Here is a 19155-nt window from a genome sequence, read left to right on the forward strand (position 1 = left end):
CCTATACTGCCTACAGTCCCCTAAAGTACTCTACAATGACTATACTACCCTATACTGCCTACAGTCCCCTAAAGTACTCTACAATGACTACACTACCCTATACTGCCTACAGTCCCCTAAAGTACTCTACAATAACTACACTACCCTATACTGCCTATAGTCCCCTAAAGTACTGTACAATAACTACACTACCCTATACTGCCTACAGTCCCCTAAAGTACTCTACAATAACTACACTACCCTATACTGCCTACAGTCCCCTAAAGTACTCCACAATAACTACACTACCCTATACTGCCTACAGTCCCCTAAAGTACTCTACAATAACTATACTACCCTATACTGCCTACAGTCCCCTAAAGTACTCTACAATGACTACACTACCCTATACTGCCTACAGTCCCCTAAAGTACTCTACTATAACTACACTACCCTATACTGCCTACAGTCCCCTAAAGTACTCTACAATAACTACACTACCCTATACTGCCTACAGTCCCCTAAAGTACTCTACAATAACTACACTACCCTATACTGCCTACAGTACCCTAAAGTACTCTACAATGACTACACTACCCTATACTGCCTACAGTCCCCTAAAGTACTCTACTATAACTACACTACCCTATACTGCCTACAGTCCCCTAAAGTACTCTACAATAACTACACTACCCTATACTGCCTACAGTCCCCTAAAGTACTCTACAATAACTACACTACCCTATACTGCCTACAGTCCCCTAAAGTACTCTACAATGACTATACTACCCTATACTGCCTACAGTCCCCTAAAGTACTCTACAATAACTACACTACCCTATACTGCCTACAGTCCCCTAAAGTGCTCTACAATAACTACACTACCCTATACTGCCTACAGTCCCCTAAAGTACTCTACAATAACTACACTACCCTATACTGCCTACAGTCCCCTAAAGTACTCCACAATAACTACACTACCCTATACTGCCTACAGTCCCCTAAAGTACTCTACAATAACTATACTACCCTATACTGCCTACAGTCCCCTAAAGTACTCTACAATAACTACACTACCCTATACTGCCTACAGTCCCCTAAATTACTCTACAATGACTACACTACCCTATACTGCCTACAGTCCCCTAAAGTACTCTACAATAACTACACTACCCTATACTGCCTACAGTCCCCTAAATTACTCTACAATAACTACACTACCCTATACTGCCTACAGTCCCCTAAAGTACTCTACAGTGACTACACTACCCTATACTGCCTACAGTCCCCTAAAGTACTCTACAATGACTACACTACCCTATACTGCCTACAGTCCCCTAAAGTACTCTACAATGACTATACTACCCTATACTGCCTACAGTCCCCTAAAGTACTCTACAATAACTACACTACCCTATACTGCCTACAGTCCCCTAAAGTACTCTACAATAACTACACTACCCTATACTGCCTACAGTCCCCTAAAGTACTCCACAATAACTACACTACCCTATACTGCCTACAGTCCCCTAAAGTACTCTACAATAACTATACTACCCTATACTGCCTACAGTCCCCTAAAGTACTCTACAATAACTACACTACCCTATACTGCCTACAGTCCCCTAAAGTACTCCACAATAACTACACTACCCTATACTGCCTACAGTCCCCTAAAGTACTCTACAATAACTATACTACCCTATACTGCCTACAGTCCCCTAATGTAGTCTACAATGACTACACTACCCTATACTGCCTACAGTCCCCTAAAGTACTCCACAATAACTACACTACCCTATACTGCCTACAGTCCCCTAAAGTACTCTACAATAACTATACTACCCTATACTGCCTACAGTCCCCTAAAGTACTCTACAATAACTACACTACCCTATACTGCCTACAGTCCCCTAAAGTACTCTACAATAACTACATTACCCTATACTGCCTACAGTCCCCTAAAGTACTCTACAATGAATACACTACCCTATACTGCCTACAGTCCCCTAAAGTACTCTACAATGACTACACTACCCTATACTGCCTACAGTCCCCTAAAGTACTCTACAATGACTATACTACCCTATACTGCCTACAGTCCCCTAAAGTACTCTACAATGACTACACTACCCTATACTGCCTACAGTCCCCTAAAGTACTCTACAATGACTATATTACCCTATACTGCCTACAGTCCCCTAAAGTACTCTACAATGACTACACTACCCTATACTGCCTACAGTCCCCTAAAGTACTCTACAATAACTACACTACCCTATACTGCCTACAGTCCCCTAAAGTACTCCACAATAACTACACTACCCTATACTGCCTACAGTCCCCTAAAGTATTCTACAATAACTATACTACCCTATACTGCCTACAGTCCCCTAAAGTACTCTACAATAACTACACTACCCTATACTGCCTACAGTCCCATAAAGTCAAATCAAATCAAATCAAATCAAATTTATTTGTATAGCGCTTTTTACAACAGGTGTTGGCACAAAGCAGCTTTACAGAAACATGATTACAGGACAAAGAATCAGGCAAAACATTACACATAGAAAATACAGAATACAGAACCCCCAGTGAGCGCGGAGGCAAGGAAAAACTCCCTCAGAGCTGCAGGAGGAGGAAGAAACCTTGGGAGGACCAAGACTCACATTAAAGGGGGGACCATCCTACCACTGGTCAAACGGCTTTTAAATAGAAATTTAAAAAGTCTTTTATACATCTATATAGGTTTTATGTACTCAGGAGTGTAATAGCGCCACTAATGGCTTGGATGTAATCTGTAGTGGAGAGTAAGATGGTCGATGAGCAGCTGATCTGTGGTGGTGGTGGAGAAGAGCTGACTTCAGAAACTTCCATCAGTCTGGCCGGACAGGAGACGCGAGAGCCTGAGGGTCCAACATCGGTATCGGGTCAGACAGGTGGGCAGTCAGTAACTCGGAGGAAGGCAGAGAGATGGAATTAGTTTTGACTGGATTTATGCAAAACTGAGAATATTAAAACATTATCAGAGTGTGGCAAATGACTCCGGCAGAACTGAATAAAACAGCCTAACTAAAGGCAGAGAGCCAGAAGGTAACATAGACATGGAGGCACCCTGAAACACCAGCATCCACCCACTCCACCGTCCACAAACCTGAGTGACCGTGTGCAGTGGGAGAACAACAGCACCAGCATCTCAGTTTACCACAATTTCCTCTGTCCATGAACCCCTGAATCTGCAGCCTTATCTAAAGGGAAAAACATTAATTACCAAAAGCTAAACTAAACAAGTAAGTTTTCAGTCTAGACTTAAAGCTTGAGACTGTGTCTGAGTCCCGAACATATTCGGGGAGATTATTCCAGAGTTGAGGCGCTTTATAAGAGAAAGCTCTTCCTCCTGCAGAGCTCCTCTGAATTTTAGGCACTACTAATAAACCAGCACCCTGAGATCTGAGTAATCGCGGTGGTTCATAACAGGAGATGAGGTCTTGTAAATACTCAGGAGCGAGTCCGTGTAGGGCTTTATACGTTAACAGGAGAATTTTATAGTCTATGCGGAATTTGACTGGAAGCCAGTGCAGTGCTGATAGTACTGGACTAATATGGTCAAATTTTCTAGTTTTAGTAAGGACCCTGGCTGCAGCATTTTGAACTAGCTGAAGTTTATTTAAGTTACTGCCGGAACATCCAGACAGTAGCGCATTACAATAATCTAACCTTGAGGTAATAAAGGCATGTACTAATTTTTCTGCGTCATGCAGTGATAGGGCATTTCTTAGCTTGGCGATGTTACGGAGGTGTAGAAAAGCTGTTCTAGTAACATTAGATATGTGTTTATCGAATGCTAGATCTGAATCTATGATAACTCCAAGGTTTTTAGCTGCTGAACCAGGGGTGGCTGAGAAGTCAGCCAGATTTAGCATTAAGTCTGATAATTTATTTCTAGCAGCTTTGGGGCCTAATAGGAGAACTTCTGTTTTATCACTATTTAATAGGAGGAAGTTGTGCGACATCCATGATTTTACATCTTCTACACAATCCTCGATTTTCTTTAATCTCACTCTGTCATCAGGTTTGGCTGATATGAAGAGCTGCGTGTCATCCGCATAACAATGAAAATTCACATTGTGTTTTCTAATAACTTTGCCCAGTGGGAGCATATATAATGTAAATAATAACGGTCCTAATATAGAGCCTTGTGGAATTCCATATCTTACCTTGGTATAACTGGAAGACATATCATTTATCCTCACAAACTGATAGCGATCGGTTAAGTACGATTTAAACCATGCTAAGGCAGTTCCGGTTACACCGACCATGTTCTCTAGTCTTTCTAAAAGGATAGTATGATCTATTGTATCAAAGGCTGCGCTCAGATCGAGAAGTACCAGAAGGGAAACACAGCCTTGGTCGGCGGCTATAAGTAGATCGTTTGTTATTCTAACTAAAGCTGTCTCAGTGCTATGATAAGGCCTAAATCCAGATTGAAATTTTTCATAGATCTGGTTTCTTTGCAGGTAAGAGCAAAGTTGTTGGGCTACAGCTTTTTCTAAAATCTTAGAAATAAACGGTAAGTTTGAAATAGGTCTATAGTTAGACAGTACACTAGGATCAAGATTTGGTTTCTTGATCAGAGGTTTAATTACAGCTGTTTTAAAGGCTTTGGGTACATGGCCCAGGGCGAGCGATGAGTTTACTATCATTAACAGAGGTTTAATTATATCTGGCAGTACCTGTTTTAATAATTTTGTTGGAACAGCATCAAGTGTGCAGGTTGTGCTGTTTGAAGAGGAGATAATTTTCTCTAGTTCTAGCTGTGGAAGTGGGTTAAAGACTTCCAACCTAACTTCAGTAACAGAGTTTTGTTCTAGATCAGCCAGACCAGATGATAGAGAGGATGTAATATTTATCTGTTTAATTTTATCCCGAATGTTTTCAATTTTACTATTGAAGAAGTCCATAAAATCGTTGCTGGTGTAAATGGCTGGAATCTGAGGTTCAGTACCTGCCTGGTTTTTAGTTAATTTGGAAATAACACTAAAGAGAACTCTAGGATTATTTTTATTTATCTCGATCTGTGAGGCCAGATATGCTGAGCGGGCTTTATTTAGTTCTTTTCTATATTTAACAAGACTGTCTTTCCACGCAGAGTGAAACACTTCCAGTTTAGTTGATCGATATTTACGCTCTAAATTTCGTACTAACTGCTTTAAGGTACGAGTTTGATCATTGTACCACGGTGCGAGCTTTTTCTGTCTCTCTATTTTGTGTTTAAGGGGAGCTACAACATCTAAGGTAGAGCGAAAGGTATTTTCTAAACCTTCGGTTAGTTTGTCTAGTTCTACTGGGTCTACAGGAGAGTACATTAGAGTTGATAAGTCTGGAAGCTTATCTGTAAATTGTTGGGCTGTAAAAGGCGTAATTGAACGTTTTACAGAGTAGCTAGGGGATGTACGTATATTATGACTAAGATGTAATTTAAATGAAATAAGGTAATGATCTGAAATTGCGGAGGTTTGAGAACGAATATTCGGGTTATCTATGCTCACACCCAGGGTCAAAACTAAATCCAGAGTATGATTACAGTAATGAGTAGGTCCTGTTATATTTTGAATAATACCAACTGAGTCTAAAATCGATGTGAATGCCTTTTTTAATGGATCATCCAATTTTTCGAAATGAATGTTGAAGTCTCCAACTATAATCACTTTATCATTACTTACTGCTAAGTCTGTGACAAAATCACTAAATTCTTTTAAAAATTCTAAATAGGGCCCTGGTGGTCTGTAGATGTTAATTAAAGAAAATGCATTCTTTTTTGTAACTGGATTAATTATACTGGTGTAAAGAAGCTCAAAAGAAGTAAAATTTTCATAGTGTTTCTGATTGCTAACTAAGGTACTTTGGAAAAGTATGCAGACCCCACCTCCTCTACCGGACAATCTCGGATTGTGTATATAATTATAGCCTGCAGGGGTGGCTTCATTTAATGCTACATATTCATTTGGCCTAATCCAGGTTTCTGTCAGACACAGAACATCGAATTTCTGATCAGTTATCATTTCATTCACCAGAACTGCTTTTGAATTTAGAGATCTAATATTAAGTAAACCAATCTTTAGGCTTGAAATGTTAGTACTACAGTCTGGATATGATTGTTTAATATAAGTTAAGTTATTTAGATTTACTGTTTTAGTTTTTTGATGTTTTTGTTTGACTCGGGGGACAGACACAGTCTGAATACATTGGTATCTAGGTAACGTCTCTTTGCAGCTCGCAGACGGTCGGTTAAGCCTCTCTGTCTGCGGCCTGGTCCCGGCTCTGGATTGTCAGCAGCTTCTAATACTACTCTGCCGACTAGCTAAAAGACTATGAGCTATGCTGCATGAAAGTAAGGCAGCACCCTCCCGCGTAGAGTACTATAAAGTACTCTACAATGAATATACTACCCTATACTGCCTACAGTCCCCTAAAGTACTCTAAAATAACTACACTACCCTATACTGCCTACAGTCCCCTAAAGTACTCTACAATAACTACACTACCCTATACTGCCTACAGTCCCCTAAAGTACTCTACAATAACTACACTACCCTATACTGCCTACAGTCCCCTAAAGTACTCTACAATGACTACACTACCCTATACTGCCTACAGTCCCCTAAAGTACTCTACAATAACTATACTACCCTATACTGCCTACAGTCCCCTAAAGTACTCTACAATAACTGCACTACCCTATACTGCCTACAGTCCCCTAAAGTACTCTACAATAACTACACTACCCTATACTGCCTACAGTCCCCTAAAGTACTCTACAATAACTACACTACCCTATACTGCCTACAGTCCCCTAAAGTACTCTACAATTACTACACTACCCTATACTGCCCACAGTCCCCTAAAGTACTCTACAATAACTACACTACCCTATACTGCCTACAGTCCCATTAAGTGCTCTACAATAACTGCACTACCCTATACTGCCTACAGTCCCCTAAAGTACTCCACAATAACTACACTACCCTATACTGCCTACAGTCCCCTAAAGTACTCTACAATTGCTACACTACCCTATACTGCCTACAGTCCCCTAAAGTACTCTACAATAACTACACTACCCTATACTGCCTACAGTCCCCTAAAGTACTCTACAATAACTACACTACCCTATACTGCCTACAGTCCCCTAAAGTACTCTACAATAACTACACTACCCTATACTGCCTACAGTCCCCTAAAGTACTCTACAATAACTACACTACCCTATACTGCCTACAGTCCCCTAAAGTACTCTACAATGACTATACTACCCTATACTGCCTACAGTCCCCTAAAGTACTCTACAATAACTACACTACCCTATACTGCCTACAGTCCCCTAAAGTAGTCTACAATGACTATACTACCCTATACTGCCTACAGTCCCCTAAAGTACTCTACAATAACTACACTACCCTATACTGCCTACAGTCCCCTAAAGTACTCTACAATAACTACACTACCCTATACTGCCTACAGTCCCCTAAAGTACTCTACAATAACTACACTACCCTATACTGCGTACAGTCCCCTAAAGTACTCTACAATGACTATACTTTTAACTTTTTTTTTTTAGCAAGAAAACATTCACACTGTTCTCATTTCCCATTACAAATCTACTAGAGACAGGTTATATCTGTCCAGTATCATTTATTTTACTTTAATCCTGGATATATGGAGATATATGGAGAGCATTATTATTAGCATCATGACTTTCTTGATCATTGACTTCTTTTACAAATCAGATCAAATCTCAGTTAGGGGTGTGCAATATCATATCATATGCAATAATACAATTTAATTTACATTTTGTCACAGTAGTGTATTCTTGAAATAATTTTTGTGCTTAAGTGTTTTGTCATATTGCTAAGAATAGTTATCGTGAAAATACCGTAAAATATTGTGATATTATTTTAGACGTTTTATTTTAGATGTTTATAGTAAAAGTTAGAGACCTCTCCCCTGTATATCATTTTGTGTCTGATTTCAATTTAAACGATTATATTTTTTCTGATAAGACCCTCACCCCCCCCCCTCAAGGGAACCCTCCTGAAATCCAGTTACATCCAATTATGAGCGACATGAATTAAACTAAATATTTTAGAAATTGAATTGACTAAAACTAGACTAAAATAATTTTTCGACATTAAACTTTGTATAAAACTCAAAATCCCCTGTCAAAAATAACTGATACTCCCCTATAATACAACCCTACCTAGAACCGTATACTCCCTATACTAAAGGAGTGTTCCGAAACGGAGGAAAAATATTTTTATTTTGTTATATTTTTATTGTATTTATATTCTGTTACATTTGTGTATCTGTATGTAAGATACTGAAACACTCCAACTTTCTCTCAAGGATTAATAAATGATTATCTTTTACCTGTCATATGATTTTTTCCAGACCAGCGCAGCGACAATAATGCAGGAGAGAGTCCACAGTCATTGCAACCCCTCCCTGAAAATGGTGAGTTAACAACTTAACCTTAACTACTTCTAAAGCTTGTGAATTGATTTCACTTGGTGTAAAGACTAGTTTTACTAAATTCAGTTTTGCCACAGATCTGTGAAGAGTTTTTTGCAAAACAAATGTAACAATTTAGATTTCACTGATAGTGTAGTTCCAACAGGTTAGCTCAAGGGAGCTTTGTATCAACCCATATTCATAAAGAATGTAACATGGAACATTATGGAAGTAAAACAGTGTCACCAGACTTTGAAATTTAAAAGCACTTGAATTTTTAGCACTGAATTATTTTACATTGAATTATTGCATGTGATTTTTTTGCCTCTGAATTAAACACTTTAATTTTTCAGTATATCATTTTCACTTATTTTATTTTAATGTAAAAAAAATTCAAAAGTAAAAATTCAAGTTTAAAAAATTCAATTAAAATAAATTCAGGTTGCTCAAATTCGACCTGTCAAATTCGACTGCTAAACTACAACGCTCAAAATTCGCTGTAAACATCCGGGACACACAGGATGAGCAATCGATTCAGTCTTCAATCGAGCCAACAACCAGCCAATCACATCACGCTCCGAACATCACGTGACAGGTAGCGCCTCACGGCTCAGAGCCGCTCAACGCGAGTCACAGCCCCCTCCGCTGCTCCTCTCGAGTAGGTGAGTGTAAAACAGCTGAAAACAGGGCATTTATGTCAAGGCCAGACAGGAATGAGACTGGTGCAGATACAATAAAGTAACTTTATTTAAAGTTATAGAGCAGACAGAGGTAGTCAACGGAAACAAGGTCAGTACCAAAAATACACAGTGTAGAGAAACCATACCATAACCAGAGGACAGTCCAGAGTTCATACACGGGTAGGCAGTATAACAGGGTAGGCAAAAATCCAAAGTACAGAAAACAGTCCAGGTCATACACGGGTATCCAACACAAGGGAGCAGGCAAAAATCAAAGTCGGTAGAAAACAAAAACAAGATCATACACGGAGAATAGCAAGGGCAAGAGAAACGCTTTGTATTGTAGGATTACCAAACAGATACTTGGCGAGGTGTGAGCGTGAGCATGGTCCTTAAATACTGTGGGTAATCAGTACTCGGGGCTTCCTGGTGGCGTCATGTGACGTGACACGTGATCGGGAGTGTGTGTTGTGTCATGGAGTGGTGCGTTCTGGGTATTGTAGTTGTTACTGTGAGAATCGCAGATAGAGCTGGATGTGGGAGACACAGACGTGCTTTCAGCACCAGACATGACAGTACCCTCCCCCTGAGGGCCCGGAGCGGAGGCAGAACGGGGCCGACCCCGGCGACGACCACCCGGCGGACAGGGAGTACCGGCAGGAGGTGCAGGTGTCGGAGCGGAGGTGCCAGACAGACGGGGCTCTCCAGAGCGAGAAACCCGACGAGTTGGAGCAGAGGAGGTCGGAGGACGCTTGGGACGTCCACTGGGCCTAGGAGCAGGCTTACCAGGAAAACGAGCATGAAACTCCACGAGCAAGGCAGGGTCCAGCACGTCTTTGGCAGCCACCCAACAACGCTCCTCCGGACCATACCCCTCCCAATCGATAAGGTATTGGAGTACACCCCCACGTCTGCGTGAATCCAGCACCTCCCGGACAGCATACGTGGACGACCACTCCCCCTCCACAGCCGCGGGTGGAACATCAGCCGGTGCAGCGTCAGCGAGCGGACCCGGGACCATAGGCTTGAGGAGAGATACATGAAAAGAGTTATTAATACGATACTGAGGGGGTAACTCCACCTTGTACGTAACATCATTAATTCATGACAAAATCTTAAGAGGACCAATAAACTTAGGCAGGAGTTTTCTACAACTACCCTCAAACCTAAAGTCCCGGGTAGAAAGCCACACCCGATCTCCTGGTTGGTAGTCTGGGCTGTCACCACGGTGCCTGTCAGCACGCTCCTTGTACACACGCAGTACTTCAGAGATCTTACGATGCGTGTCCTCCCACACCTGCTCACTGCGCTTCATCCATTCATCCACAGCCGGCACATCAGTGGACACCGCTGTCCAAGGAGCTAGAGGAGGCTGAAAACCCAGAACACACTGAAAGGGGGTGAGGCCAGAGGTAGTGTTAACTAGGGAGTTTTGTGCTATTTCAGCCCAAATGAGGTATTGCGACCAATCAGTGGGATGTTTGAAGCAGCATGCGCGGAGGAATTTCCCGAGTTCCTGATTAACCCTCTCACACTGACCATTACATGTAGGGTGAAACCCAGAAGTGAGACTAACATGTACACCGAGATGTTCAAAAAATGCCTTCCACACACGAGAGGTAAATTGAGGACCACGGTCAGACAAAATATCTTCGGGGATACCAAAGTGTCTAAATACATGCATATAAATAGCCTGAGCAGTTTGGAAAGCAGTAGGCAGAGCTGGGAAAGGAATAAATTTAACCCCTCTAGAAAAACAATCAACAACAGTGAGAACTGTAGTATAACCCTCAGATACAGGCAGATCAGTAACAAAATCAACAGCAATATGCGACCAAGGTCTCTCAGGTACAGGGAGAGGTAGTAGCTTACCGGCTGGAAGGGTTTTAGGCGTTTTACATTGCGCACAGACAGAGCAGGAGGTAACGAACGAGTGAACATCAGCACGCATAGAAGCCCACCAGTAACGGGCAGAGAGTAACTGTAACGTGCGTGTGACACCAGGATGACCGGAGGTTAAAGCGGAATGAGCCCAGGTGATGAGCTTGTCTCGAAACTGGATGGGTACGAACGTTTTACCCTGAGGACAGTCCTCAGAATTGGGTTGATTAACGTTACTTTGGCGAATCTGATCATCTAACTCCCATTGAATGGCTGCGATCTGTACAGAGGGAGGAAGGATGCGTTCAGCCTCCTGGGGCTGGGATGTGCTGTCCACAGTGCTGTAAACCCTGGACAGCGCATCAGCTTTAGTATTACAGTTTCCCGGACGGAACGAGATCGAGAAGTTAAATCGAGAGAAAAAAAGAGACCAACGTGCTTGTCTAGGATTAAGTCGTTTAGCCGTGCGGAGGTATTCCAAATTCTTGTGATCAGTATACACAGTAAACGGATGAACGGACCCCTCCAGCCAGTGAAGCCATTCTTCTAGAGCTAATTTCACAGCAAGAAGTTCCCTATCCCCATCCCATAGTTACGCTCCGCAGGGGAAAGCTTGCGTGAGAAGAAGGCTACAGGAAACAATTTGGGTGGCGACCCACTACGCTGAGAGAGAACCGCGCCAACACCCGATTCGGAAGCGTCCACTTCCACTACGAAGGGAAACTCGGGATTAGGGTGCCTAAGTACCGGGGCTGAAGTGAACGCAGCTTTCAGCTCACAGAAAGCGCGATCCTCTTCGGTTGACCACTTCAGGATTTTATCAGCCCCCTTAGTGAGGGCAGTAAGGGGCGCAGCAATGGAGCTAAAGTTACGGATGAACCGCCTATATAAAATTAGCGAAGCCAAGGAATCGCTGGAGTTCTTTAATGGTCTGGGGCACAGGCCAATTAGTAACGGCAGTTACTTTCTCATCGTCCATAAGGACACCGGAGGAACTGATAACGTAGCCGAGAAATGTGACCCTTTGAGTGTGGAACTCACATTTCTCGGCTTTGGCAAACAGGCTATGTTCTCTCAGGCGTTGGAGAACTTGGCTGACATGCTGTACGTGTGTTTGGGAGATCTGGGGAATAGACTAGGATGTCGTCTATAAAAAGGACAACAGAGTGATTAATTAGATCGCGAAATATGTCATTCATAAACGACTGGAATATGGCTTGGGCGTTAGCGAGACCGTAGCTCATGACCAGGTATTCATAGTGGCCGTTGGTGGTGGAAAACGCTGTTTTCCATTCGTGACCTTCCCTGATGCGAATGAGGTTATAAGCACTACGGAGATCGAGTTTGGTGAAGTACACGGCATTACGTAACTGTTCAGGAGCTACTGGGATTAACGGGAGCGGGTAAGCGAACTTTTTGGTAATGTCGTTTAAGCCTCTGTAATCTATGCAGGGTCTCAAACCCCCATCCTTCTTCTTCACGAAGAAGAAACCGGAACCAACAGGGGATTTGGATGGGCGAATGAAGCCCTGCGCAAGAGCTTCACTAACATACTCTTTCATAGCCTTCTCCTCATCACGAGAGAGTGGGTACACACCAGCTTTGGGCAGAAATGAACCTTCTATTAAATCAATAGAGCAATCATAGGGGCGATGCGGAGGTAACTGGGTAGCTTTAGATTTACTAAAAACATCAGAAAAATCATAGTACTCGGAGGGAATAGCAGGGGAATCTACAGAATTAGGGCTTTCAACAGAGGTAGATTGCAGAGAGAGTGAATTTAAAGATAAACAGTTCTCACAACAGAAAGGAGACCAGGCAGTGATGTCTCTCAGACTCCATGAAATGACGGGGTCGTGTGTCTTTAGCCATGGTGCTCTCAAAACCAGTGGATGTTCCGTGCGTGGGAGCACATAGAGAGAGAGCTGTTCCATATGTAGAGCGCTGGCCTGAAGGGTGAGAGGAAGAGTCTGCTGGGTCACAGGTTTGGAGCGTACAGTCTCTCCATCGATGGCATGGATGAAGATAGACTTGGGGAGATCTTTCGTGGGTACAGCGTGCTCCTTCACCAGATCCAGGCTGATAAAGTTCCCCTCCGACCCAGAATCTACAAGCGCTGAGACACAAAACACATCTGTTGGAGTGGTAATAATAACAGGCAACACGAAACACTTTTCTTTAAGTTCAGAAACAGGGGTACATACCACCTGTCCCAGAGCAGACGCTTGAGCAGAATTGGGCCGGAGTTCACAGTTAGCACTCAGATGACCTGGACCACCACAATAGAGGCACAGGTGAAGGCGAATGCGACGCTGCCTCTCAGTGACGGATAGTCTGGATCGTTTGATGTCCATGGGCTCAGCGATAGGTGCAGGCACAGATTCCGGAACTGGATTCCCGGACTGGAGTAGTGCAGAGCGAACCACAGGAGTGTGGCTAACAGCTTTGAGTTTTCGGGAAAGGAGCTGATCCAGACGGATAGACAGTACTCTACAATAACTACACTACCCTATACTGCCTACAGTCCTATGAAGTACTCTACAATGGATATACTACCCTATACTGCCTACAGTCCCCTAAAGTACTCTACAATAACTACACTACCCTATAATGCCTACAGTCCCCTAAAGTACTCTACAATAACTACACTACCCTATACTGCCTACAGTCCCCTAAAGTACTCTACAATAACTACACTACCCTATACTGCCTACAGTCCCCTAAAGTACTCAACAAAGACTACACTACCCTATACTGCCTACAGTCCCCTAAAGTACTCTACAATGACTACACTATCCTATACTGCCTACAGTCCCCTAAAGTACTCTACAATGACTATACTACCCTATACTGCCTACAGTCCCCTAAAGTACTCTACAATGACTACACTACACTATACTGCCTACAGTCCCCTAAAGTACTCTACAATAACTACACTACCCTATACTGCCTACAGTCCCCTAAAGTACTCTACAATAACTACACTACCCTATACTGCCTACAGTCCCCTAAAGTACTCTACAATAACTACACTACCCTATACTGCCTACAGTCCCCTAAAGTACTCTACAATAACTATACTACCCTATACTGCCTACAGTCCCCTAAAGTATTCTACAATAACTACACTACCCTATACTGCCTACAGTCCCCTAAAGTACTCTACAATAACTACACTACCCTATACTGCCTACAGTCCCATAAAGTACTCTACAATGAATATACTACCCTATACTGCCTACAGTCCCCTAAAGTACTCTACAATAGCTACACTACCCTATACTGCCTACAGTCCCCTAAAGTACTCTACAATGACTACACTACCCTATACTGCCTACAGTCCCCTAAAGTACTCTACAATAACTAAACTACCCTATACTGCCTACAGTCCCCTAAAGTACTCTACAATAACTATACTACCCTATACTGCCTAAAGTCCCCTAAAGTACTCTACAATGACTATACTACCCTATACAGCCTACAGTCCCCTAAAGTACTTTACAATAACTACACTACCCTATACTGCCTACAGTCCCCTAAAGTACTCTACAATAACTATACTACCCTATACTGCCTACAGTCCCCTAAAGTACTCTACAATGACCACACTACCCTATACTGCCTACAGTCCCCTAAAGTACTCTACAATGACTATACTACCCTATACTGCCTACAGTCCCCTAAAGTACTCTACAATAACTACACTACCCTATACTGCCTACAGTCCCCTAAAGTACTCTACAATGACTACACTACCCTATACTGCCTACAGTCCCCTAAAGTACTCTACAATGACAATACTACCCTATACTGCCTAAAGTCCCCTAAAGTACTCTACAATAACTGTACTACCCTATACTGCCTACAGTCCCCTAAAGTACTCTACAATAACTATACTACCCTATACTGCCTACAGTCCCCTAAAGTACTCTACAATGACTACACTACCCTATACTGCCCACAGTCCCCTAAAGTACTCTACAATGACTACACTACCCTATACTGCCTACAGTCCCCTAAAGTACTCTACAATAACTACACTACCCTATACTGCCTACAGTCCCCTAAAGTACTCTACAATAACTACACTACCCTATACTGCCTACAGTCCCCTAACGTACTCTACAATAACTACACTACCCTATACTGCCTACAGTCCCCTAAAGTACTCTACAATAACTACACTACCCTATACTGCCTACAGTCCCCTAAAGTACTCTACAATGACTACACTACCCTATACTGCCTACAGTCCCCTAAAGTACTCTACAATGACTATACTACCCTATACTGCCTACAGTCCCCTAAAGTACTCTACAATAACTACACTACCCTATATTGCCTACAGTCCCCTAAAGTACTTTACAATAACTACACTACCCTATACTGCCTACAGTCCCCTAAAGTACTCCATAATAACTACACTACCCTATACTGCCTACAGTCCCCTAAAGTACTCTACAATAACTATACTACCCTATACTGCCTACAGTCCCCTAAAGTACTCTACAATAACTACACTACCCTATACTGCCTACAGTCCCCTAAAGTACTCTACAATAACTACACTACCCTATACTGCCTACAGTCCCATAAAGTACTCTACAATGAATATACTACCCTATACTGCCTCCAGTCCCCTAAAGTACTCTACAATAACTACACTACCCTATACTGCCTACAGTTCCCTAAAGTACTCTACAATAACTACACTACCCTATACTGCCTACAGTCCCCTAAAGTACTCTACAATAACTACACTACCCTATACTGCCTACAGTCCCCTAAAGTACTCTACAATAACTACACTACCCTATACTGCCTACAGTCCCCTAAAGTACTCTACAATGACTACACTACCCTATACTGCCTACAGTCCCCTAAAGTACTCTACAATGACTACACTACCCTATACTGCCTACAGTCCCCTAAAGTACTCTACAATGACTACACTACCCTATACTGCCTACAGTCCCCTAAAGTACTCTACAATGACTACACTACCCTATACTGCCTACAGTCCCCTAAAGTACTCTACAATAACTACACTACCCTATACTGCCTACAGTCCCCTAAAGTACTCTACAATAACTACACTACCCTATACTGCCTACAGTCCCCTAAAGTACTCTACAATAACTACACTACCCTATACTGCCTACAGTCCCCTAAAGTACTCCACAATAACTACACTACCCTATACTGCCTACAGTCCCCTAAAGTACTCTACAATAACTATACTACCCTATACTGCCTACAGTCCCCTAAAGTACTCTACAATAACTACACTACCCTATACTGCCTACAGTCCCCTAAAGTACTCTACAATAACTACACTACCCTATACTGCCTACAGTCCCATAAAGTACTCTACAATGAATATACTACCCTATACTGCCTACAGTCCCCTAAAATACTCTACAATAACTACACTACCCTATACTGCCTACAGTCCCCTAAAGTACTCTACAATGACTACACTACCCTATACTGCCTACAGTCCCCTAAAGTACTCTACAATAACTACACTACCCTATACTGCCTACAGTCCCCTAAAGTACTCTACAATAACTACACTACCCTATACTGCCTACAGTCCCCTAAAGTACTCTACAATAACTACACTACCCTATACTGCCTACAGTCCCCTAAAGTACTCTACAATAACTACACTACCCTATACTGCCTACAGTCCCCTAAAGTACTCTACAATAACTACACTACCCTATACTGCCTACAGTCCCCTAAAGTACTCTACAATGACTACACTACCCTATACTGCCTACAGTCCCCTAAAGTACTCTACAATGACTACACTACCCTATACTGCCTACAGTCCCCTAAAGTACTCTACAATAACTATACTACCCTATATTGCCTAGTCCCCTAAAGTACTCTACAATGACTACACTACCCTATACTGCCCACAGTCCCCTAAAGTACTCTACAATGACTACACTACCCTATACTGCCTACAGTCCCCTAAAGTACTCTACAATAACTACACTACCCTATACTGCCTACAGTCCCCTAAAGTACTCTACAATAACTACACTACCCTATACTGCCTACAGTCCCCTAAAGTACTCTACAATAACTACACTACCCTATACTGCCTACAGTCCCCTAAAGTACTCTACAATAACTACACTACCCTATACTGCCTACAGTCCCCTAAAGTACTCTACAATGACTACACTACCCTATACTGCCTACAGTCCCCTAAAGTACTCTACAATGACTATACTACCCTATACTGCCTACAGTCCCCTAAAGTACTCTACAATAACTACACTACCCTATATTGCCTACAGTCCCCTAAAGTACTCTACAATAACTACACTACCCTATACTGCCTACAGTCCCCTAAAGTACTCCACAATAACTACACTACCCTATACTGCCTACAGTCCCCTACAGTACTCTACAATAACTATACTACCCTATACTGCCTACAGTCCCCTAAAGTACTCTACAATAACTACACTACCCTATACTGCCTACAGTCCCCTAAAGTACTCTACAATAACTACACTACCCTATACTGCCTACAGTCCCATAAAGTACTCTACAATGAATATACTACCCTATACTGCCTACAGTCCCCTAAAGTACTCTACAATAACTACACTACCCTATACTGCCTACAGTTCCCTAAAGTACTCTACAATAACTACACTACCCTATACTGCCTACAGTCCCCTAAAGTACTCTACAATAACTACATTACCCTATACTGCCTACAGTCCCCTAAAGTACTCTACAATGACTACACTACCCTATACTGCCTACAGTCCCCTAAAGTACTCTACAATAACTACATTACCCTATACTGCCTACAGTCCCCTAAAGTACTCTACAATGACTACACTACCCTATACTGCCTACAGTCCCCTAAAGTACTCTACAATGACTATACTACCCTATACTGCCTACAGTCCCCTAAAGTACTCTACAATGACTACACTACCCTATACTGCCTACAGTCCCCTAAAGTACTCTACAATAACTACACTACCCTATACTGCCTACAGTCCCCTAAAGTACTCTACAATAACTACACTACCCTATACTGCCTACAGTCCCCTAAAGTACTCTACAATAACTACACTACCCTATACTGCCTACAGTCCCCTAAAGTACTCTACAATAACTACACTACCCTATACTGCCTACAGTCCCCTAAAGTACTCCACAATAACTACACTACCCTATACTGCCTACAGTCCCCTAAAGTACTCTACAATAACTATACTACCCTATACTGCCTACAGTCCCCTAAAGTACTCTACAATAACTACACTACCCTATACTGCCTACAGTCCCCTAAAGTACTCTACAATAACTACACTACCCTATACTGCCTACAGTCCCATAAAGTACTCTACAATGAATATACTACCCTATACTGCCTACTGCCTACAGTCCCCTAAAGTACTCTACAATAACTACACTACCCTATACTGCCTACAGTCTCCTAAAGTACTCTACAATAACTACACTACCCTATACTGCCTACAGTCCCCTAAAGTACTCTACAATGACTACACTACCCTATACTGCCTACAGTCCCCTAAAGTACTCTACAATGACTACACTACCCTATACTGCCTACAGTCCCCTAAAGTACTCTACAATGACTACACTACCCTATACTGCCTACAGTCCCCTAAAGTACTCTACAATGACTACACTACCCTATACTGCCTACAGTCCCCTAAAGTACTCTACAATGACTACACTGCCCTATACTGCCTACAGTCCCCTAAAGTACTCTACAATGACTACACTACCCTAAACTGCCTACAGTCCCCTAAAGTACTCTACAATGACTACACTACCCTATACTGCCTACAGTCCCCTAAAGTACTCTACAATGACTACACTACCCTATACTGCCTACAGTCCCCTAAAGTACTCTACAATGACTATACTTCCCTATACTGCCTACAGTCCCCTAAAGTACTCTACAATGACTACACTACCCTATACTGCCTACAGTCCCCTAAAATACTCTACAATAACTACACTACCCTATACTGCCTACAGTCCCCTAAAGTACTCCACAATAACTACACTACCCTATACTGCCTTCAGTTCCCTAAAG

At 42.4% G+C, this 19155-nt stretch overlaps 1 protein-coding gene across 1 annotated transcript in view; it reads left to right on the forward strand.

The window, feature by feature from the left end:
• Positions 1-19155, forward strand: part of LOC125788842 (H-2 class I histocompatibility antigen, TLA(B) alpha chain-like) — a 113312-nt gene that overhangs the window by 87292 nt on the left and 6865 nt on the right. The window contains exon 13 of the mRNA XM_049472719.1: positions 8428-8490. Coding sequence (XP_049328676.1) covers positions 8428-8490 — 63 coding nt within the window. The remainder of the gene's footprint in view (positions 1-8427; positions 8491-19155) is intronic.

This window comes from Astyanax mexicanus, unplaced genomic scaffold (assembly GCF_023375975.1).
Source record: "Astyanax mexicanus isolate ESR-SI-001 unplaced genomic scaffold, AstMex3_surface scaffold_31, whole genome shotgun sequence".
Taxonomy (NCBI): Eukaryota; Metazoa; Chordata; class Actinopteri; order Characiformes; family Acestrorhamphidae; genus Astyanax; species Astyanax mexicanus.